Raw genomic sequence first — 25,974 nt, 5'->3', positions numbered from 1 at the left:
TCATTGCAACATTTTCTGTACACGCTTGGCTCTCCTCGGAAAACATAGAAAAAATAAATTGTCAAGCGTTTCATTTCGTCATGGCACGTTTTTTTCATCTTTTTTTTGTTGTTTTTTGTCTTTGATCCTGTACAATATGCATGGTGTGTGTGTGTGTGTGTGTGTGTGTGTGTGTGTGTGTGTGTGTGTGTGTGTGTGTGTGTGTGTGTGTGTGTGTGTGTGTGTGTGTGTGTGTGTGTGTGTGTGCGATACACAATAAAGATAATGGCACATTTGGATCCAGTGTGAAGGATGAAGCGACACAATACAAACATTTCCCAAAGAGAGCCATCCTAAAAAGAGGTATCCTGCAGGCAGGTGGCGCTATAGAGGAGCGTATATGTGCACGGAGGAGACACAGTGTGTACTAGTAGTCGTACTACTACACAAAAACATATTTTTCTTCTTGCCGCCACAATTTCACCACACGACTCGCTCGCTTACTTCCTGGCCGACGGGGGAGGGGCGCAGTGGTGGCGTCCGGTTCAGCACGCGCTTCGTTCAAACGACACAAAGTCGACAAAACAAACGAGTTTGTGGCGTGAAAACATTCATTAAAAAAAAAAGGAATCAAAGGTGAGAACGCGTTTTGTGTTTCCACAGGTGGACTCCACAACAATAAAAACATCTCCTCCCAAGTGATAAATGAGGTTATATACACGCTAATCGTTCACGTACAAGTAGGACACCTTTACAGTAAGGAAAGAAAACTGGGGGGGTTTTTTGGGCCCGCTCCACTGAAAGATTTTAGAACAATTGTTTTAGTAGAAATATCACAAAGAAATGTTTTGTCCTCCATTTGCACGATGAGGGTTGCAAAGGCAGCTATTGTTTACATCCAAACTTTTCTTGGAAATCTTCAAAAATTCAAATTTTGTCTAAAAAAAAAAAGACATTGTTGAGTTTTATTCTATGCCAGATTATATTGAGATTATAGGGAAATGTTTTATTGGGATGTATACAGTAAACACATTTCATTTAAGTTTAAAATAAGTCAATAGTGGCACAAAAAAAATGCGTCCGATTTTGGAGAATTAAATTACTGTCATTTAAAATCAATAAAACAAATTCATAGAAACCACAATTAAGTCAGATTTACAAAAAGTATTTATACATTTCATTCATGTTATAGTAAAAAAAAAAAAAGATGTATTTTAAATCATATTTCAAAAAGCATATTTTGTTTTTAATTCTGCAGAAGGAAGTTTAATATTAGAAGATTGAATCATGAAATGATCATAAAATACTTGATAAATATTTCAATAAATCAATGGTTAAAGATTTAAGAAAATATATAGAATATATGCAGACTTTTAAATTAATTTTAAATTAACATGTAAAAGATTAATTAATAAAAAATATTAATATTCAGTGAAACAAAAATGTTTCTTCAATAAATGATTTTTTTGGTAATAAAAATCAGCATTATTTTTTATTTCCCAAATCAAGTAAATGTTTTCCACTTTGCAACCCTCCTTGTGAGCCACCTCTTTTTCTTTCTTTTCGTTGTGCCGCCACCAAAACGTGTGATGATGTTTTGCTGTCGGATCAGATTTTATTCTGGGGAACTTCGCCCTGAAATCTTTCTGGGGGACTTTGGCTGCGCTGACCCGGGACAAAATGTAATCCAATAAAAATGTAAATGCTCTCCTTGTTTGTTTGTTTTCAGGCATAAAGCAAAGCTGAGCAAACGCCAAAGTTTTATTTTGGTACAAAGTCAACATCGCCCCAAATAACAATCTTTGATTTCATATCTGGAGTCCTCTGAGGGTTTGAGTAGGTTCTGTCTGCAGGTGAGCAAGGCACTGGTTTTTGAAGGAGGGCAACTTCCTGATTGTCTCCAACAGAGAGGGGGGGGGGGGGCTCCCACTTTGTCACGAACGATTGTCCTCGGTCTTGGTGCCTTATCTTATCTTATCTTACTGCCAGTAGAGAAGGACAAAGACAAGATGAGAGCAGGACAAAAGTGTTGGGACATCAAAGACGTGCTTGGAAGAGTTTGGTGCAGAAGAAGAGCAGTGAGACATTTTATCCAAGAAGAGACTGAGGGCCCAGTGATTATTATTCTAATCATATTTTACACAAAACACCAAATTATAAAGTTGTTTTTTTAGTGGCGTCCAACTTTCACTTTGATGTTGTCGCCAGTTTGGTGCTGATGTTGTTTTTATTTTTAGGACAACAACAATAATCATATTTTAAAATAATAATATTAATATTAAAAATAATATTATTATTGATAAAAAATTATATTAAAAAATAATATATATTTTTTTAAATAATAATTTTAAAAATAATATTATTATTGATTAAAATTTTAATATTAAAAATACTACTACTAATACTACAAATAATCAATATGTCACATTCTACACACCTCAGCTTCAACAAGTGTCCCAATACTTTTGTCTGCCAGCAAATAGGTTTGTGAAAAGAGGAATGAGGGCAAGATAGAAGTATTGTAGTACTAGTACTACTACTACTAGTAGTACAATACAGAATACTTTAGTATTATACGTAATATTATGGTATTATGCATGAAATAGTATCATTATGTATACTAGTACTACTAGACATAATGATACTATTTCATGCATAATACTAAAGTATTATGTACTGTACTGCAGTATTATGTATAATAATATAGTATTATTATGTATTATACTGTAGTATTATGTATTATACTGCAGTATTATTATGTATAATACTATAGTATTATTGTGTATTATTATGTATAATATTACAGTATTATACATAATACTATAGTATTATTGTGTATAATACTGTAGTATTATTATTTGATGAACAACTTGTTCAAAGTGACAAATGTGTCGCTCGCATCCTTCAAGCAGCAACAGAAAACTTTGCCGAGCTTTTCTTCCGTTCACTCACGCTTTGAGAAAGGCACTGGTGAATTCATGTGGGCACTCTCAGAAAGTTGATATCACTTCGATATCAACACGGCTGGCCGTCTGATATCGCGCAATGATTGATGTCACACCCATAGGATGATGACACGCTCATGGTCTAATACCAGATTATTAGAATGATATCACGCTCATGGTCTGATACCAGACTCTTAGAATGATATCACACACATGGTCTGATACCAGACTCTTAGAATGATATCTCACTCATGGTCTGATACCAGACTCTTAGAAAGTTGATATCACTTCGATATCAACACTGCTGGTCGTCTGATATCACGCAATGATTGATGTCACACCCATAGGATGATAACACGCTCATGGTCTAATACCAGATTATTAGAATGATATCACGCTCACGGTCTGATACCAGACTCATTGAATGATATCACTCTCATGGTCTGATACCAGATTATTAGAATGATATCACTCTCATGGTCTGATACCAGACTCTTAGAATGATATCTCACTCATGGTCTGATACCAGACTCATTGAATGATATCACTCTCATGGTCTGATACCAGACTCTTAGAATGATATCACACACATGGTCTGATACCAGACTCTTAGAATGATATCACACACATGGTCTGATACCAGACTCTTAGAATGATATCTCACTCATGGTCTGATACCAGACTCTTAGAATGATATCACAACCATTGTCTGATACCAGACTCTTAGGTTGATATCACACCTACGGGCTATACCAGACTCTTGGACTGAAACTGTATCACACCCATGGGCTGATATCACTCTCACTGGCTGGTATCACACCCATGGACTAGTATGCGGACTCTTAGAACGATATCACACTCATGGGCTGATTTCACTCTCATGGTCTGATACCGGACTCTTAGACTGATATCACTCCCATCGTCGATACCAGACTCTTCGAATGGTATCACCATGATGGACTGATACGGGCTATAGAGACAGTCCATGAAATGACGAAGCTTCACGAGACGGCCGACAAAAACAGAATCAATCGACTAAAATCCTGCAGTATCGGACCTGAAGGGTCGCTTTTCCACCGCACCGTATGGACTCAGATCAGCTCGCAGTCTGAGGTCACGCCAACAAACAACAGGAGAATGAGGGCAGCGTGTGAGTCTGGGTCATGATGGTCAGGAAGAAGTCCTTTGATTGAAATAGGAGACTGAGGGCAGCTGAAGTACAGTGGACAAGGAGTCTGTTAGTTTTCATTACAGTGGACAAGGAGTCTGTTAGTTTTCATTACAGTATCAGACTGTTGGCAATTGTGTGGACACCCATTTTATCCAAGAGGAGACTGAGGGCAAAGTGGAGGAGATTGCGGGTGTCCTGTGTGTACTTTCTTCAGTGGTACTATTGGCCACAGTAATGAGATGGAATTTATCCAAGAGGAGACTGAGGGCAGCTGCAGCAAAGTAGACCAGAATTTGGATCTCCCGTACTGCCTACACGTAACTAATGGCTACATTAACGAGATTTATGTTATCCGGTAGGAGACTTGGGGCATCTGTAGTATTTGTTTATTGTAGATTTAGCTACATTAAGGACTACATTTATCCAAGAGGAGACTGAGGGCAGCTGCAGCAAAGTAGACCAGAATTTGGATCTCCCGTACTGCCTACACGTAACTAATGGCTACATTAACAAGATTTATCTTATCCGGTAGGAGACTTGGGGCATCTGTAGTATTTGTTTATTGTAGATTTAGCTACATTAAGGACTACATTTATCCAACAGGAGACTGAGGGCAACTGCAGAAAAGTGGAGGACAACCAAAGTGTGCCCTGGCAGTGTGACTAATGACCATTGTATCCAATAGGAGACTGGGGGCAAAACTGTACCATAGTGGAGGAGAACGAGGGTCTCCTGTATTGTCAGCAAGTGACTATTGGCTACAGGAAGAAGTAAATACCCAACAGGAGACTGAGGACAGCTACAGTAAAGTGGAGGAGAACGAGGGTCTGCACATAACTAATAGCTACATTAATTACATTTAGTTTTGATGCAATAGGAGACTTGGGGCAGCTGCAGTCAAGTTGGGGAGATCTGAATGTATTTGTCAGCATGGATTTAGCTGCCGTAACGACTCCACGCACCTAAGAGGAGACTGAGGGCACTACTTCCTACAGTGTGACTATTGGCCACAGTAAGGAGATGATTTAATCCAATGGGAGACTGAGGGCAGCTGTACCACGGTGGAGGAGAATGGGAGTCTCCTGTGTTGGCTGCAGTAATTAGAGGACTTTTATCCAACTGGAGACTGAGGAGAGCTGCAGCAAAGTTGAGGAGAAGCTGCGTGTCTTGTGTGTATTTGGCAACTTGTGATTTAGAGGACTACATTTATCCAATAGGAGACTGAGGGCGGCGGTACCAAGGTGGATGAATTCGGGTATACTGTATAGTCGGGACGTGACTATTGGCTACAGGGAGAGGTACATTTATCCAAATGGAGACTGAGGGCAGCTGCAGTAAAGTTGAGGAGAACCAAGTGTCCTTTATGTCCTTGTCAACATGGTTAAGGACTAGATTCATCCAATAGGAGACTGAGGGCGGCTGCAGTAAAGTGGATGAGAATGAGACTCTCCCATATTTGTCGACATATGACTTAGCTACAGTAAGGACTAGATTCATCCAATAGGAGACTGAGGGCGGCGGTACCAAGGTGGATGACAATTCAGGTCTGCATAGTCAGGACGTGACTATTGGCTACAGTAAGAGGGACATTTATCCTAAAAGAGACTGAGGGCAGCGGCAGTAAAGTTGAGGAGAACCAGGTGTCTTATATGTCCTTGTCAACATGTGATTCAGCTCCAGTTTGGCCTACATTTATCCAACAAGAGACTGAGGGCAGCTGCACCAAGGTGGATGAGAATGAGGGCCTCCCTTATTTACCTGTCAGCATGTGAGTAATGTTAGACACGTTTCATCCAAGAGGAGACAGTGGAGTGCGGCGGCAGTTAGCATTTGTAGCGACTCAGCATGTGTCGCTAGTTAGCATGTGTTGCTAGTTAACATGTGTCACTAGTTAGCATGTTTCCCTAGTTAGGATGTGTCACTAGTTAGCATGTTTCACTAGTTAACATGTGTCACTAGTTAGCATGTTTCCCTAGTTAGGATGTGTCGCTAGTTAGCATGTGTTGCTAGTTAGCATGTTTCACTAGTTAGTATGTGTCACGATTTAGCATGTGTCACTAGTTAGCATGTGTCGCTAGTTAACATGTGTCACTAGTTAGGATGTGTCACTAGTTAGTATGTGTCATGATTTAGCATGTGTCACTAGTTAGCTTGTGTCTGTAGTTAGCATGTGTCGCTAGTTAGCATGTTTCCCTAGCTAGGATGTGTTGCTAGTTAGTATGTAATACGATTTAGCATGTGTCGCTAGTTAGCATGTGTTGCTAGTTAGCCTGTGTCACAAGTTAGCATGTGTCACTATTTAGCATGTGTCACTAGTTAGCTTGTGTCACTAGTTAACATGTGTCTCTAGTTAGCATGTGTCACTAGTTAGTATGTTTCCCTAGCTAGGATGTGTTGCTAGCTAGTATGTAATACGATTTAGCATGTGTCGCTAGTTAGCATGTGTCGCTAGTTAGCCTGTGTCACTAGTTAGCATGTGTCACTAGTTAGCCAGTGTCACTAGTTAGCATGTGTCGCTAGTTAACATGTGTCACAAGTTAGCATGCATCACTAGTTAGCATGCGTCGCTAGTTAACATATGTTACTAGTTAGCATGTGTCGCTGGTTAGCCTGTGTCACAAGTTAGCATGTGTCGCTAGTTAGTATGTGTCACAAGTTAGCATGTGTCACTAGTTAACATATGTCAATAGTTAGCATGTGTCGCTAGTTAGCCTGTGTCACAAGTTAGCATGTGTCGCTAGTTAGCATGTGTCACTAGTTAGCATTTGTCGCTAGTTAGCATGTGTCGCTAGCTGCGCCCCCTCAAACGTTACAGTGACCAATGAGATCCATCAGGTGCAAGTCCAGGGAACCGCACCAGGTCCGGCCCGAGCTGCACCTCAGACCCCGGACGAGAGCAAGACTATGTAGACCACCACCATGTAACCCCACACACACTGTGACGCGGGATGAAAGGCAGACTAGAAGATGGAGGGATGCTGCCACCTGCTGGAAGATGGTCGCCATAGCAACAACGCTGGACCTTCATCAAGACCGCATTCCTCTTTTTCAACGCTTCTTTCCCCTTTTTTGTGTTTCTGAACACCTGTGAAAGGTAAAAGGTGGGCGGGGCTACAAAAATAAAAACATTTCAAGGAGAAGAAGACTAAGGTCGATACTGAGAAATCTGTACAAGAAGATGATATATTATATGTTGGTAGCTGCTACCAATATTCACTTCTATGGCTAGTCAAATATATGAAAGCAGCAGCTATTGGTCAGTCTGAGGAACTCCTTTGTCCAATGAGAACTGTTTAAATATCCTTCAGCCGTACACGTGAGGACGCGGAAGAAAAGAGAGAAATCAAGCATCAAATAAATTAAAACTATTCACCCCACGAACATCTTTTGGAATAAAAGGAATAATAATAACAACAAGAAAAAGAAAAGACCCGATGTGTTTTTGTTCTACCGTGGATTCATCCCGAAAGAGCTTTTTCTTTAGAGGCCACTCGTCTGAAAGGCCACCGTCTGGCAACAAAGTCCGGGGGAGAAAAGCGGGAGGACGGGAGTGCCACCTTTTTTGTTTTTGAAGAGCAGAAGCAGCCTTGTGGTTGTCTAAGGTTTGTCGTGTTCACAGTTCTTGGTGTGTGTGTGTGTGTGTGTGTGTTGTATTTCCACCCTTCTTGAGACACCGACAAGGAACAGTAGCTTCCATGTGAGGAGGTGAGGACATAAATCATGGCGCCAATACACAAAACCGTTGCATCTAATAGACAGCCAAATACTAGAGTCCGTGAACATTGCTCCAAAGTCAGGATTTTTGGTTTTTCTTGTGAAATTGTGACCTTTTTCTTGTGAAATTCCAACTCATTTTTTACAACAAGCTTCTTTATATGTGCATAGTATGTATATATTATTAATGTTGTAAATACACATCTTTATATATCTAGAAAGGCTGGTCCTAAAGAGGTAGGCATTTTTCACAGGTCTCAAGAAGGTAAGAAATATGTCTGTGTGTGTGTGTGTTGTTGTATTTCCACCTTTCTTGAGACACCAACAGGGAAAAGTACCTTCCATGTGAGGAGGTGAGGACATAAATCATGGTCCCAATACAGAAAACCGTTGCATCTAATAGAGAGCCAAATACTAGAGTCCGTGAACATTGCTCCAAAGTCAGGATTTTTGGTTGATTTGATGTGTGTACAAAAGTAAACATTGAAAGACAGCAATATGTGAGAAAACAAGCTAAAGAAGGACTTCCCTATTCACCCCCCCCCCCAAAAAAACCCCGCCGGGTGAACAGCTGATTTGATCACTTCCGGTGCTGACGTAAGACAAGTCACATGTGACCACAGGATGAAGAAATACACTACAATACTAAGACTGTAGTAGACTACAGTAAAATTATGACTTTTGTCGTTATTTTGCCAAGTGAAATTCCGATTATTATCATAATATTGCCAAAATTTGTAAGTTTTCTTATAAAGTTGTGACTTTTGTCGAGTAAAATGACGACTCTTTGTATAAAATTGCCCAAATTTTAAGCTTTTCTTGTAAAACTGCGACGGTCATCGAGTAAAATTCCAACTTTTATCATAATATTGCACAAATGTTCAGCTCTTCTGGTAAAATGTTGACTTGCGTTGAGCAAAACGACGACTTTTATTATTATAACACTGCCCAAAATTTGACGTTTTTCTTGTGAAATTGTGACCTTTTTCTTGTGAAATTCCAACTCAATTTTCACAACAAGCTTTTTTGTATTTACATAGTTTGTATATATTATTAATGTTGTAAATACACTTCTTTATATATCTAGAAAGGCTGGTCCTAAAGAGGTAGGCCTTTTTTTTTTTAGGTCTCAAGAAGGTAAGAAATACAAGAGTGTGTGTGTTTGTGTGTGTGTGTGTGAGACCTCCAGCCTTGCCCAGAGTCCTGGAGACAGCCCAGAGTCCTGGAGACAGCCCAGAGTCCTGGAGACAGCCCAGAGTCCTGGAGACAGCCCAGAGTCCTGGAGACAGCCCCCAGGATGCCGGAGAAGATCCGCTTGCATCCCTTTGCTTGGCAGTCAGGAGGAAGAGAAGTCCGAGTCCTGAGATCCGCGTGGGTGGAGAAGAAAGGAGAGAAGAAGGATGCTTGAGGTCCTGGCCCCGGGTCTACGTGGTCTCCCAGGAAACGTTAGGAAGGGCTGGACCTGGGCAAGGATAAGATGCGTCCGTTTTTCTTGCCGCCGTTCATGTGCGTGTAAGGCACGTGCTCCTCGTAGTTCCCCCTGAGGGCCACCGAGGGCCCGCTGTCCCTGCCCAGGCTCTCCTCTCGCTGCAAGTAGGAGGACGGGTCCAGGGGGATGCTCTCCATGTTGTCCAGGTCCAGGTCGAAGTCCTCCGTCTCGTGGACCTTGTTCTCCTCGCTGAAGAAGAAGGAGACCTCCTGGAAGGACGGGTGCAGGTCCTCCCGCAGCATCTCGATGATCTCGTGGAACAGGGGCCGCATCTTGGGGTTGTACTGCCAGCACATCTGCATGAGGCTGTGCCTGGGGGGGGTCGGGACGGGACGGGAGTTAGGAGGGACCGAGGCACACGGGAAGGTGCAAGGGTGTCCGGACATGCTGGGTTTAAGTGTCTTGCAAATGGCGGGTCAGGACCCCCCGGGTGTCAAACTCAAAGCTCGGGGCCACCTCATTTTACGTGGCCCGAGAAATATTCTGTGTCAGTAAAGTACTTGACAGAAAAAAACATTTGTAATAATGTAAATATTGTATTATACGGAGCCCCTAAAGGGACATGGGGGGAAAACATTTTTGTAATAATTTATTTATTTATTTTTAGACATGTATCTCGTGCGCACGAGAAACTTTTTATAAAGTTTAAAAAAAAAGTATAATTTTTTTTTTTTAGACATGTATCTCGTGCGCAAAAGAAACTTTTTATAAAGTTATAAAAAAATATATATATATATTTTTTTTTAGACATGTATCTTGTGCGCAAGAGATATGTCAAAAAAATAAAATAAAATAAATTATCTTTTTCTTTTTTTAGACATGTATCTCGTGCGCACGAGAAACTTTTTATAAAGTTATAAAAAAAGAATTGTAATTTTTTTTTTAGACATGTATCTCATGCGCATGAGAAACTTTTTATAAAGTTATAAAAAAAATAATAATTTTTTTTTTAGACATGTATCTTGTGCGCAAGAGATACATGTCCAAAAAAAATTATAAAATAAATAAATTATCTTTTTTTTTTTTAGACATGTATCTCGTGCGCACAAGAAACTTTTTATAAAGTTATAAAAAAAAATATAATTTTTTTTTTAGACATGTATCTTGTGCGCAAGAGATACATGTCTAAAAAAATAATAAAATCGATAAATTATCTTTTCTTTTTTTTAGACATGTATCTCGTGCTCACGAGAAACTTTTTATAAAGTTATAAAAAAAAATAAAAATTTTTTTTAGACATGTGTCTCGTGCGCACAAGAAACTTTTTATAGTTCTAAAAAAAAATTATAATTTTTTTTTTAGACATGTATCTTGTGCGCAAGAGATACATGTCAAAAAAATTATAAAATAAATAAATTATCTTTTTTTTTTTAGACATGTATCTCGTGCGCACAAGAAACTTTTTATAAAGTTATAAAAAAAAATTATAATTTTTTTTTTTTAGACATGTATCTTGTGCGCAAGAGATACATGTCTAAAAAAAATAATAAAATAGATAAATTATCTTTTTTTTTTTTAGACATGTATCTCGTGCACAAGAGAAACTTTCTCGTGCGCACGGATACATGTCTAAAAAAAAATTTAATAAAAAAAATTATATATATTTTTTTATAACTTTATACTACGGGGACATGGGGGAAATTGTTTTTTTTAGACATGTATCTCATGCGCATGAGATAGTTTCTCGTGCGCAAGAGATACATGTAAAAAAAAAATTAAAAAATAAATAAATTATCATTTATTTTTTTTAGACATGTATCTCGTGCGCACAAGAAACTTTTTAAAGTTATAAAAAAAATTTATATATATATATTTTTTAGACATGTATTTTGTGCGCAAGAGATACATGTCTAAAAATAATAATAAAATAGATATCTTTTTTTTTTTTAGACATGTATCTCGTGCACAAGAGAAACTTTCTCGTGCGCACGGATACATGTCTAAAAAAAATTAAATAAAAAAAAATTATATATTTTTTTTATAACTTTATACTACGGGGACATGGGGGAAATTGTTTTTTTTTAGACATGTATCTCGTGCGCATGAGATAGTTTCTCGTGCGCAAGAGATACATGTCAAAAAAAAATTATAAAATAAATAAATTATCATTTATTTTTTTTAGACATGTATCTTGTGCGCACAAGAAACTATTTATAGTTATAAAATTTTTTTATATATATATATTTTGTAGACATGTATCTCGTGCGCATGAGATAGTTTCTCGTGCGCACGAGATACATGTATAAAAAAATAATTATAATTTCCCCCATGTCCCCGTAGTATCATCATAGAGTCCAAACTGGGTTTTTTTGCTAAAATGAAAATAAATACCGTAAATTCCAGAATATAAGGCGCTACTTTTTTTCCTACACTTTGAACCCTGCGGTTTGTAAAACGTTGCAGCTATTTCGCTGACGGCCATAATGCAAATACTTAAAAAACAAACAAGCAAATACACTGAAAATCTTTTGAACGGGTTCAATTGGAAGTAGAAGTGTCGTTCCGACTTCTGGTTATCCATAGCGTTTCTACTGGTATGGATTCTTCATTCATCACTCCGAGCAACGTTTGTAAGTTTTACAACATAACTAAAACAATTCGTAATTACTAAACCGTCCCGCGTGTGATGTCTGTAGGAGTGTTTTCACGCATATTATGGACGTGCTAGCGTCGGTACATTAGCATTCGCTAATAGGCTAACACGTTTACGAGAGTATGTGTTACTATTATTAACTTACAATGGCATTCTTTTTGTGTTGTTTCAGTTTCACAAATTCCTCAGTAAATTCACCAAAACGTCACTGTGGATTTATTGAGTCTGTTTAGCTGATTGGAGAGCTAGCTTGCGCAGCTAGTGGGTCCATGACCATGACTTCTGTTTTGTTTGATCAGCCGTTTTACTGCCGTGTTCCAAACACCATTACGTCAATCTCCAAGTCGAAATTAATCGTTGATTAATTTTCTTTTAATTTCTTAGTTTTTTTTACTTTATGTCAAATAAAACTTTGTTTTTAATATAGCAAACACACACGATATGCAATATTTCCCCAATAAAAAAAATATTTTCAAAGTGTAATTTTTTTGATGTGAGGTAATTGGAGCCTTGAATAGGTTAATATATCATAATAACATTGATGTTAATTCATTATTATTTTATTTATTATATTCACCAAAATGTCACCGTGGATTTATTGAGTCTGTTTAACTGATTGGAGAGCTAATGGGTCCATGACCATGACTTCTGTTTTGTTTGATCAGCCGTTTTACTGCCGTGTTCCAAACACCATTACGTCAATCTCCAAGTCGAAATTAATCGTTGATTAATTTTCTTTTAATTTTTTAGTTTTTTTTACTTTATGTTAGATAAAACTTTGTTTTTAATATAGCAAACACACACAATATGCAATATTTCCCCAATAAAAAAATATTTTCAAAGTGTAATTTTTTTTATGTGAGGTAATTGGAGCCTTGAATTGGTCAACTAGGAAACTCCCAAACTGAATAAATAGAGGAGCGCGTGGGACTGTTCCTCAGAGCGTAGGGAGAGACTGTAACTTAGTGTGCAGCTCCATGCGTTCTCCTCATGAGCTAAATTGAACTCTGTCTCTGCCTGATTCCTTGCTTCTTGTTCTGTTTAATAAATGCTTAAACCTGACCCATATTCACCAAAACGTCACCGTGGAGTTATTGAGTCGGTTTAGCTGCTTGGAGAGCTAGCTTGCGCAGCTAGTGGGTCCAAGACCATGACTTCTGTTTTGTTTGATCAGCCGTTTTACTGCCGTGTTCCAAACACCATTACGTCAATCTCCAAGTCGAAATTAATCGTTGATTAATTTTGTTTTATTTTTTTTTTACTTTGTCAAATAAAACTTTGTTTTTAATATAGCAAACACACACAATATGCAATATTTCCCCAATAAAAAAATATTTTCATAGTGTCATTTTTTGATGTGAGGTAATTGGAGCCTTGAATTGGTCAACTAGGAAACTCCCAAACTGAATAAATAGAGGAGCGCGTGGGACTGTTCCTCAGAGCGTAGGGAGAGACTGTAACTTAGTGTGCAGCTCCATGCGTTCTCCTCATGAGCTAAATTGAACTCTGTCTCTGCCTGATTCCTTGCTTCTTGTTCTGTTTAATAAATGCTTAAACCTGACCCATATTCACCAAAACGTCACCGTGGAGTTATTGAGTCGGTTTAGCTGCTTGGAGAGCTAGCTTGCGCAGCTAGTGGGTCCATGACGATAACTTCTGTTTTGTTTGATCATCCGTTTTACTGCCGTGTTACAGACATCCTTTGGAAACAATTAAGGTATGTAAATAAACATTTTACAGAATATTTCTGTGTAAATAACGACGTACAACAAGGTACATATCTGCGACTTATAGTCCGACGCGGCTAATATATGGAAAAATATATTTCCTTAAAATTGAGCGGGTGTGGCTTGTATACCGGTGCGCTCTATAGTCTGGAAGATGCGGTAGTTTCATCTCCTTGTAGTGCTGAATTGTTATTAGAAACAGATAGGAAGACTCCAAACAACCGAGGAGATAAACACCCATGGTTGTAATGGCCGAGTGTGAGCACGACCTTAAGAACACACTTCAAGCGGTCAGGTGAATTCCGATTACTTTTCAAAAAAATGAACATTTGCATTGTTTCCAATCAAAGACGAGACAGGAAGTCAAAGGTTTCAGTGGCCCGTCAGACCGAGCACAAGTACTAGAAGTCAAGGAGGACTTGAATGACTCACATCCTCTCGGGACAGTTGTCAGGGCGGTCCAGGAACCCCCCGTCCATGACGAACTTCAGGACCTGCTCGTTGGACAAGCCCTGGTAAGGCTGCTCCGCTAGCGTGCTGATCTCCCACAGCACCACGCCAAACGACCTGCAGACACAACCAGGTGGCGGGGGATCTTTGTGCGTTCTTTTATTTCTAGCCTTCTAGACACGTGAAGGAGGAAAAGTGTCTTCCATATGAGGAGGTGTGAACAAGTGATGACATCAATCAATAACATTGCATCTAATAGACAATGTCTCATTTGTGGTGACATCTATCAAAATGAGGGCGGTCCCAAAAAGGAGGCATTTTTCACATCGCTTTTAAAAGTGCTCCCCCTCTGGTCGACATATGAAATAACAAATGTGTGTAAAAATGTGAAGTGCTCCCCCTCTGGTCAACATATGAAATAACAAGTGTGTGTAAAAATTTGAAGTGCTCCCCCTCTGGTCAACATATGAAATAACAAGTGTGTGTAAGAAATTGAAATGCGCCCCCTTTGGCCAAAATTAATTAAAAAAATAAAATAAATATGTATATAGAGAAATACTGTAATAACTTGAAGTAAATAATGACGATTAAATAAATAAAAAAACACTAAAAGCTTACCTTTTTTATATTTGCATAGTATGTATATATTATTAATGTTGTAAATACACTTCTTTATATATCTAGAAAGGCTGATCCTAAAGAGGGAGGCATTTTTTTGGAGGTCTCAAGAAGGTCAGAAATACACGTGTGTGTGTGTGTGTGTGTGAGTGCGTGTGTGTGTGTCTGTGTGTGTGTGTGTGTGTGTGTGTGTGTGTGTGTGTGTGTGTGTGTGTTTTGCACCCCTGCTAGTGACATCTATCAAAATGAGGGTGGTCCCAAAAAGGAGGGATTTTTCACATCGGTTTTAAAAGTTCTCCCCCTCTGGTCGACATATGTAATAACAAGTGTGTGTAAGAAGTTGAAATGCGCCCCCTTTGGCCAACATTTATTTAAAATATAAAATAAATATGTATATAGAGACATACTGTAATAACTTGAAGTAAATAATGACGATTAAAAACCAATTACAAACAAAAAAATTCAAAAAATAACTAAAAGCTTACCTTTTTTTTAATATTTTGCATAGTTTGTTTATATTATTAATGTTGTAAATACACATCTTTATATATCTAGAAAGGGTGGTACTAAAGAGGTAGGCATTTTTTTGGAGGTCTCAAGAAGGTCAGAAATACACGGATGTGTGTGTGTGTGTGTGTGTGTGTGTGTGTGTGTGTGTGTGTGTGTGTGTGTGTGTGTGTGTGTGTGTGTGTGTGTGTGTGTGTGTGTGTGTGTGTGTGTGTGTGTGTGTGTGTAGCCTACCAGCAGTCCGAGTGGGCAGTGAAGACTCCGTCCTTGAGCGACTCGGGCGCCATCCACCTGACAGGAAGCAGACCTTTGCCTCCTTTCCTGTAGTAGTCAGTCTCGTAGATGTCCCGCGTCATACCGAAGTCTGCGAAGGGGGGAAAGTAAGTAAGTCGGGGACCAGACTGACAGATGTTCTGACTTGTTTGAATGTGGTTTCCATGAACAAATGTGGAGGTGTTGAAGTCTCCATGTAAAATTTGCTAACGTTAATCAGTAGCATGTCAAAAGCAAAGCCAATGTATATTAGCATCAAGCTAGCACACTTTTTCACTTTGGAGTGTATTTTTTCAACCTTGAGCATTGAAAATTGCAACATTACTTAAAGCAGGTGTTCCTAACCTTTTGACCTCGGGGGCCCGGGTATTCCACTACAGAGGGGCCAGGGGCCCACTCAAATATTAACACTCAATTAGTCATTTTACTCGTGATTTCAATCGTATTCAATAATTATATCAAAGCGACTTCCAGTTGAATGTCAAATGATATGAAAACATGTTAATCACAGAGATGATTACTTATTTAAGACATTAACCTTCTTAGGCTTAGGTCAGGCTGATTACAAAAACCAGTATTCAATCATACTGCAAAAGAAGGGACTCATAAATACCTGATGAAAAATAAATGTAAATGCAACTATGTAGTGCTAAAATAAATAAACTAAATCAATAATAAGTATGTTTCTTACCTAAGTTCAAATAGAAATACAGCTTCACCAATTTAGTCGTACTTTTTGCGCTTATCAAACTTCTTCACGACTTTAGCTCCAGACTTATGTCTGTTTGAGATTGCAATTACTGCCACAGGTGGTGGAAACGTGTATTACACCTGATTACAGCCCATACGGACCAAAGCTTAGAAACAGATATTTTTGGCGGCCCTCTGACTTAAAGGTAGTTTGGCTGAGTGCACTCTCAGTGCTGCTGGAGTGAATTCCAAGTCCTGTAGTGCCAACAACCTGGCTAACGTCGCGCTCAACCCAGGTACCCTAAGAAGAGCATCGTTTTTACACAAACCCGGTAGGTGCCAACAAAGTACTGGAATCGTTACTCATCCTTAATTATGTTGCTTGGATCAATCGTTTATTGAGTGGAACTATCATCAATTGCATGGAGTCCCTGGAACTTAAAATACACGTAAAATTCATTATTATTATTTATTTTATTATATATATTTATTTACTTGATATATTTATTATATTTATTTATTTAATACACTAATTTTATTAGACAAAAAAGGTTATCAAAAATTGTTTTATAATTATTTCAACTATTTTCCTATTAATAGTGTTTAATTCTTTTTTTTTTAAAATACATTTTTTATTTCAAAATAAAATAAAAATGGAATAAAGTGTTTAATCCGATCACTCGATTACTAAAATATTTGAGAGCTGCAGCCCTACACAATAATAAATATTGTGCAGATAAATGTGCATAGTTGCATCCAGGGGCCAGGCCGAGGGCATTTACATGGGCATGCCCATATAAGGACATCAGGCGTGCAACATTGATGCCACTTTGAATAAAAGCTACAAAACTACGTGCGGGTGTCACATCAACCTCATCACTTGACACGACACAGTTGAGCACTCCCGTACCGCCAATCTTGACGGTGAAGTCCTCGGCCACCATGCAGTTCCTGGCCGCCAGGTCTCTGTGCACAAACTTCTTGGCGTTGAGGTAAGCCATGCCGTCTGCAATCTCTGCAGACATCTGGATCATCTCCTTGAGGGTGGGCGGAGAGCGGCCTGTCGGGTTGTTCTAAAGAAATTAAGAAAAAATGAAAGAATAAAGGTAAAAGCTGACAAAAGGTGCACTGCAACAAAAAACACTGAAATCTAAGTAAGATGAAATATGTCAAATAAGGCTGATATTTGCTTATTTTCTGTCTATTAAGATCATTCTTCTCACTAAGCACATTTGATGTTAGAGTGTTTTACTTGTTTGAAGTGTTCTAAATGATGTCAGTAAGATATTACAGCTTGTTGCTGACATTTGATGAGCTATATTGAGTCAAACATGCTTGAAACTAGAACATCAACTGTTGTGTCATCAACACTCACAAGTAGAAAACTACTTTTTTAAAGTCATTTCTTATTTCAAGCATGAAAACAAAAATCATGATTTTGACACCATTGTGTCTCATCATTAAAACTAATTGACTGAAAGAGCATGCACTTGGCGCGATGATGTCATGTTATCCATGGAAAAATGCGTTTTTAGACTATATGATTTGCCTGAGCGGCTCGGAGACCCCGAGAGTAACAAGATGTTGCCTTTCCATTAACAACAATAAACTAGTTTTTAGTATAAGTTTGCTGGTTTCAAGAAATGTAATATCATTATGTCAAGATAATGGCACTAGCATTTACTTCATTTAAGAATATTTTTCAACATATCTCTTTTTTTCTACCATAAAAAGTGCACTTATTAGTGAGAATATACTTATTTTAAAGGCCTACTGAAATGAATTGTTTTTATTTAAACGGGGATAGCAGATCCATTCTATGTGTCATACTTGATCATTTCGCGATATTGCCATATTTTTGCTGAAAGGATTTAGTAGAGAACATCGACGATAAAGTTCGCAACTTTTGGTCGCTGATAAAAAAAACCTTGCCCCTACCGGAAGTAGCGTGACGTTGTCAGTTGTTCACTCCCTCATATTTTCCTATTGTTTTCAACGCAGCTAGAGCTATTCAGACCGAGAAAGCGACGATTACCCCATTAATTTGAGCGAGGATGAAAGATTCGTGGATGAGGAATGTTAGAGTGACGGACTAGAATGCAGTGAAATACATTTGCCTGTACCAGAAGTAGCGTGACGTCACAGGTTGAAAGGCTCCTCACATTTCCCCATTGTTTACACCAGCAGCGAGAGCGATTCGGACTGAGAAAGCGACGATTACCCCATTAATTTGAGCCAGGATGAAAGATTTGTGGATGAGGAACGTGAGAGTGAAGGACTAGAGTGCAGTGCAGGACGCATCTTTTTTCGCTCTGACCGTAACTTAGGTACAAGCTGGCTCATTGGATTCCACACTCTCTCCTTTTTCTATTGTGGATCACGGATTTGTATTTCAAACCACCTGGGATACTATATCCTCTTGAAAATGAGAGTCGAGAACGCGAAATGGACATTCACAGTGATTTTTATCTCCACGACAATAAATCGGAGCTAACGTGATAGCATCGTGCTTAAATGCAGATAGAAACAAATGAAATAAGCCCCTGACTGGAAGGATAGACAGCAGATCAACAATACTACTATCAGGAGACACCGAACCAAACACTGGACATGTAACTACACGGTTCATGCTGTGCCGCCTGTCGAAGCCTAGCAATGCTGTTGCTAACGACGCCATTGAAGCTAACTTAGCTACGGGACCTCGTCAGAGCTATGATAAAAACATTATCTCTCCACCTACGCCAGCCCTCATCTGCTCATCAACACCCGTGCTCACCTGCGTTCCAGCAATCGACGGCGCGACGAAGGACTTCACCCGATCATCGATGCGGTCGGCGGCTAGCGTCGGATAGCACGTCTGCTATCCAAGTCAAAGTCCTCCTGGTTGTGTTGCTGCAGCCAACCGCTAATACACCGATCCCACCTACAGCTTTCTTCTTTGCAGTCTCCATTGTTCATTAAACAAATTGCAAAAGATTCAACCAACACAGATGTCCAGAATACTGTGGGGTTTTTGCGATGAAAACAGAGCTTTTTGTATTGAGATACTTCCGTTTCAACGATTGACGTCACGCGCATACGTCATCATACAAAGACGTTTTCAAGCGGAAGTTTAGCGGGAAATGTAAAATGTCACTTTATAAGTTAACCCGGCCGTATTGGCATGTGTTGCAATGTTAAGATGTCATCATTGATATATAAACTATCAGACTGCGTGGTCGCTAGTAGTGGCTTTCAGTAGGCCTTTAAGCTATTTTGGGCTTCATTGAGGTTAGCTAATTTGACTTGTTTTGGAAAGTCTTGACAAGCCAAATGTTCTATTGGCAGATCATTGTGCTTAGTTCAAATAAAATAGCCCTCATTTTTGTATTTTTCTTTCTTGTTTTTGAACACTGACTTGTAGCAGTGTGGGTGTCTCAGTCCAATATTCCTACCTCTGAATCTGGCCTGAGGCCTCGCAGGTAGCTCTTTAGGTCGCCATGCGTCATCAGCTCCATCACCACCAGGGTGGGCTGACCCTTGGACACCACACCTAGGAGGCGCACCTGTCAGGAGAACAAAGTGATGACACGGATGGAGTCAGATGACATTTAAACCGATACGGTCACAACTCCTGGTACTCAACCGTACCAATCCTTGGTACTTTGGTGTGTGTTAATAAAGAAAATGTAACATTCGATTATGATAACTGTCCTGTCCAGTTGTTGTATCTTGTTTCTTGATTACATTTGCAAAGCAGTTGCACTTCCAAGACATTAGATGGCAGTACTGTATAGGCTATGTTGCGCCCTACAAAGTGTTAATACTCTAAGTCAGGGGTCACCAACCTTTTTGAAACCAAGAGCTACTTCTTGGGTAGTGATTAATGCGAAGGGCTACCAGTTTGATACACACTTAAATAAATTGCCAGAAATAGCCAATTTGCTCAATTTACATTTAACTCTATGTTATTATTAATAATTAATGATATTTACACTTAATTGAACGGTTTAAAAGAGGAGAAAACAAAAAAAATGACAATTACTTTTTGAAACATAGTTTATCTTCAATTTCGACTCTTTAAAATTCAAAATTCAACCGAAAAAAAAGAAGAGAAAAACTAGCTAATTCGAATCTTTTTGAAAAAATTTTAAAAAATAATTAATGGAACATCATTAGTAATTTTTCCTGACTAAGATTAATTTTAGAATTTTGATGACATGTTTTAAATAGGTTAAAATCCAATCTGCACTTTGCTAGAATATATAACAAATTGGACCAAGCTATATTTCTAACAAAGACAAATCATTATTTTGTCTAGATTTTCCAGAACAAAATTTTTTCAAAGAAATTCAAAAGACTTTGAAATAAGATTTAAATTTGATTCTACAGATTTTCTAGATTTGCCAGAATAATTTTTTTAAAATTTTAATCATATTAAGAAATATTTCACAAATATTCTTCGTCGAAAAAACAGAAGCTAAAATGAAGAATTAAATTAAAATGTATTTATTATTCTTTACAGTAAAAAATAAATTTACTTGAACATTGATTTAAATTGTCAGGAAAGAAGAGGAAGGAATTTAAAAGGTAAAAAAGGTATATGTGTTTAAAAATCCTAAAATCATTTTTAAGGTTGTATTTTTTCTCTAAAATTGTCTTTCTGAAAGTTATAAGAAGCAAAGTAAAAAAATAATGCATTTATTTAAACAAGTGAAGACCAAGTCTTTAAAATATTTTCTTGGATTTTCAAATTCTATTTGAGTTTTGTCTCTCTTAGAATTAAAAATGTCAGGCAAAGCGAGACCAGCTTGCTAGTAAATAAATACAATGTAAAAAATAGAGGCAGCTCACTGGTAAGTGCTGCTATTTGAGCTATTTTTAGAACAGGCCAGCGGGCTACTCATCTGGTCCTTACGGGCTACCACGTTGGTGACCCCTGCTCTAAGTATTGTACTTGTTACGCACCAGCTGTGGCATCTTTGTTGTGGTTTTCATTACCAAATTTGGAGGTGTTGAAACCACCATGTAAAATCGCTAATGCTAATAGTAGCCTGTCTAAGGCAAATCCAATGTAAATTAGCATCGAGCTAGCACATTTTGAAAGAGTGAAGTCTTACCCTAATTGACATTTTGGTGTTTTCTACCAAGCATACTTCATCAAAATGTGCTTTTTGAGCTATCTATAGCGCAATTTAAAAAAACGACACTCTTGTCAGTCATCAACTCTCTTTGTCTCCGCGGACACAAGTGTGATATCAGTCCATAAGTCTGGTATCAGCCCGTTAGCGTGATATCAGCTTGTGAGTGTGATATCAATGGACCACAAATGAAGCATCAGAGTAGAATCAAAGTGATGGCGTTCCATCGTTAATTCACCATTGCCTTCTCAAAGTGTGTCTCTTTTAACAAGCTGGTCTCTTTGGTTCCTACTATACATAATAATACTACAGTACTATACATAATACCATATTATTATACATAATAATACTACAGTACTATACATAATAATACCATATTATTATACATAATAATACTACAGTACAATACATAATGATACTATATTATACATAATAATACTACAGTACAATACATAATACCATATTATTATACATAATAATACTACAGTACAATACATAATGATACTATATTATACATAATAATACTACAGTACAATACATAATGATACTATATTATACATAATAATACTACAGTACAATACATAATGATACTATATTATTATACATAATAATACTACAGTACAATACATAATGATACTATATTATACATAATAATACTACAGTACAATACATGATACTATATTATTATACATAATAATACTACAGTACAATACATAATGATACTATATTATACATAATAATACTACAGTACAATACATAATAATACCATATTATTATACATAATAGTACTACTGTAGAATACATAATCATACTATATTATACATAATAATACTACAGTACAATACATAATCATACTACATTACAATACATAATACTATATTATTATACATAATAATACTACAGTACAATACATAATACTATATTATTATACATAATACTACAGTATAAAACATAATAAAACTATAATATTACACATAATACTCTATTATTGTACATAATATTAGTATAGTATTACACATAATGCTATATTATTATACATAATAATACTACAGTATAATAAATAATACTATTATACATAATAATACTATAGTATTACACATAATAATACTATATTATTATACATAATACTACAGTACAATACATACTATATTATTATACATAATACTACAGTATAATACATAATAATACTATAATATTACGCATAATACTATATTATTATACATAATATTACTTAGTATTACACATAACACTATATTATTATACATATTAATACTACAGTATAATAAATAATACTAGTATCCATAATAATACTATAGTATCACACATAATAATACTATATTATTATACATAATACTACAGTACAATACATACTACATTATTATACATAATAATACTACAGTATAATACATAATACCAGATTATTATACATAATATTACTATAGTATAACACATAATAATACTATATTATTATACAAAATAATACTACAGTACCACACATAATACCATATTATTATACATAATAATACCATAGTATTACACATAGTACTAAATCATTATACATAATACTACAGTATAATACATAATAATCACACAACATAGGTGGTGTAGGACCTACCACATCATGTTGATTACACACAACATACTGTAGGTGGTGTAGGACCTACCACATCATGTTGATTACACACAACATACTGTAGGTGGTGTAGGACCTACCACATCATCTTGATTACACACAACATACTGTAGGTGGTGTAGGACCTACCACATCATCTTGATTACACACAACATACTGTAGGTGGTGTAGGACCTACCACATCATCTTGATTACACACAACATACTGTAGGTGGTGTAGGACCTACCACATGGTGGCAGCTGAAGGCCTTCATGACGGAAGCCTCGTTGAGGAACTCGATCCTCTCTCGCAGGCTGGCCGACTCGTTGACCGTCTTGACGGCCACGCTGGTCTCCGGGTCGCCTTTGACGATGTCCTTGGCGAGTCCTTCGTAGACCATGCCGAAGGAGCCCTGACCCAGCTCTCGGAGCACCGCGATCTTCTCCCGGGGGACCTCCCACTCGTCGGGAACGTAGGCTGCACACCAACACACGCTTAAACCTGGCACACTTATGGATCTCTTGAGGCTTTTCAGCAAACATTTTTAATACTGCAAATATTACAAGGCCCTTCAAACTAGCGGGGACCCCCTAGTTATAGACCCTGTGTAAGGCCCTTCAAACTAGCGGGGACCCCCCTAGTTATAGACCCTGTGTAAGGCCCTCCAAACTAGCGGGGACCCCCCTAGTTATAGACCCTGTGTAAGGCCCTTCAAACAAGCGGGGACCCCTAGTTATAGACCCTGTGTAAGGCCCTTCAAACTAGCGGGGACCCCCTAGTTATAGACCCTGTGTAAGGCCCTCCAAACTAGCGTGGACCCCCTAGTTATAGACCCTGTACAGTACAGAGCAAAAGTTTGGACACACTTCAAGAGGTAGTCACCTGAAATGGTTTTCACTTCACAGGTGTCATAATTTTGATGCCTTCAGTGACAACCTACAATGTAAATACCGTATTTCCTTGAATAGCCGCCGGGGCGCTAATTCATTTAAAACCTCTTCTCACTCCTGCGCTTACCAAAAGCATGCGGGATGGGCAAGCATGCGCTAATTATTTCAAAACCTCTTCTCACTCCTGCGCTTACCAAAAGCATGCGGGATGGGCAAGCATGCGCTAATTATTTTAAAACCTCTTCTCACTCCGGCGCTTACCTTTTCATGAAAAGCACATTTAATAAAAAAAACATTACTATGGTCTTACCTTTACTTTCAAATGATGTCCATGTGCAGCTGCTTCTGATCAAAGGCAGTCTTCCTTATCTTTCTTCAGTTTTAAAAGTCTCTGGAGATCTTCCTTTAATTATTACCTCCTGCTTCGATCGAAAGTCCAGTTTAGAAAACTGTTTTATTTTAGATATACGCTTGCTGCTTGTTGTCTTCTTCTGCAGCACCGGTCTTCTGCAGTACTGGTAGTCGCAAGAAGGATCACTCGCGCCCTCTACCACCAGGAGGCGGAAGTCATTTAATGACTCATATTTGACCCGGCGGAAGTGCCGAGCATGCGCTAATTATTTTGCGAAACGAGTTTGACCCGGCTGTAATTCTAGGCAGGCGAATACTATATCCCCGGCGGCAGTTCAAGGAAATACAGTAGTCATGAAAATAAAGAAAAAGCATTGAAATGAGAAAGTGTGTCCAACATGTACTGTATGTTAGCATGAAGCTAGCGCAAAAGTGAAGCCTTATTTTACTCACATTCAGGTTCCCATCCCTAAGACTGATGTCATAAAAAATGTTTGCCGTGAGATTCTGTTCTTACCTTCATTGGCGCTGAGGTACTCGGGATTGGAGGAGGCGATAAGAGGTCCGGTCGGTCCCTCTGCTTGCCTGTGACACAAGCGGGGACATAAACACCACACCACTTCCCACTCGTCCTTGAGGGACTGAAAGCTGCGTTGCACCTACTTCTTCCTGAGGACCATGAAGACCCCGGAGCCCACCACTAAGAACAGGATGAAGCAGATGACGGGGCCAATGACCACCCCCAGGTAGCCGGGGTCCTCTGCAATGAACACACACGTTTGCGACGATCAGTCCAACTGAGGACGTGCTTGCCGAAGCGATTCGGTGCATTTCTGTGGCAAAAGCGATCATGACACATTTATTAGCCTTACTGTTGGGCATGAAGAAGTGGGTGGTCTCTGTGAAAGAGCCGTTCCCCGCCAAGGAGGTGGCACGGACCGACACGCTGTAGTTCCCGGGGTGGACCAGCGACAGCTTTGTGCCGCCAGACTTGAGGTAGGCGGGTCGAGACACGCAGGCCGTGTGAACCTGGGGCACGGAAAACACCTTAGGAACTGGGACTAGTGGTGGAGATTAGTACTGCGCTGCTGAATCTGGCATGTCGGTAGTTTTCCCCGCTACTTCCAAATGAAAATAAAACTGAACCAGAATATTTGTGGAGTATTTTAGGGGAATGGCACGGCCACATTCGTCATATAAACATCCTAGTGAGAGCAGACATCGTACAGTATACAATTGTTGAATTCACAGTTTGTATATTTTGCTTAGCACTTAGCTACGCGGCTAATTGCTAGTTCCGGATCATCATTTGTTCCAAAGTAGTCTTTGTTGTTTCTCATGAAGTCTGCCATGATTAGTAGTGATGCTTCTGTAAAATTATTACACTATTATTATATGACATGTTATTATGAATGTTACTACATGACATATACACTTACATCATGTATATATTACATGTTATTATGAATGTTACTACATGACATATACACTTACATCATGTATATATTACATGTTATTATGAATGTTACTACATGACATATATACTTACATCGTGTATATAATACATGTTATTATGAATGTTACTACATGACATATATACTTACATCATGTATATATTACATGTTATTATGAATGTTACTACATGACATATATACTTACATCATGTATATATTACATGTTATTATGAATGTTACTACATGACATATATACTTACATCATGTATATATTACATGTTATTATGAATGTTACTACATGACATATATACTTACATCATGTATATATTACATGTTATTATGAATGTTACTACATGACATATATACTTACAGCGTGTATATAAAACAAAA

General features: G+C 38.1%; 1 protein-coding gene across 2 annotated transcripts in view; it reads right to left on the bottom strand.

The window, feature by feature from the left end:
- Positions 1–144: 144 nt before the first annotated feature.
- The window catches only part of LOC133635040 (insulin receptor-like), a 212,595-nt gene continuing 186,765 nt past the window's right edge, over positions 145–25,974 (bottom strand). For both annotated transcript variants that reach the window (XM_062027761.1, XM_062027762.1), the window contains exons 15-23: positions 25,003–25,159; positions 24,794–24,890; positions 24,648–24,715; positions 23,137–23,366; positions 19,591–19,701; positions 17,067–17,229; positions 15,428–15,557; positions 14,051–14,185; positions 145–9,610 (exon numbers count right to left, since the gene is read on the bottom strand). In XM_062027761.1, coding sequence (XP_061883745.1) covers positions 9,256–9,610; positions 14,051–14,185; positions 15,428–15,557; positions 17,067–17,229; positions 19,591–19,701; positions 23,137–23,366; positions 24,648–24,715; positions 24,794–24,890; positions 25,003–25,159 — 1,446 coding nt within the window. In that variant the 3' untranslated portion in view covers positions 145–9,255. The remainder of the gene's footprint in view (positions 9,611–14,050; positions 14,186–15,427; positions 15,558–17,066; positions 17,230–19,590; positions 19,702–23,136; positions 23,367–24,647; positions 24,716–24,793; positions 24,891–25,002; positions 25,160–25,974) is intronic.

The sequence above is a fragment of the Entelurus aequoreus genome, linkage group LG19, assembly GCF_033978785.1.
Source record: "Entelurus aequoreus isolate RoL-2023_Sb linkage group LG19, RoL_Eaeq_v1.1, whole genome shotgun sequence".
Classification (NCBI taxonomy): domain Eukaryota; kingdom Metazoa; phylum Chordata; class Actinopteri; order Syngnathiformes; family Syngnathidae; genus Entelurus; species Entelurus aequoreus.
This window is presented reverse-complemented; position numbering and strand designations above follow the sequence as displayed.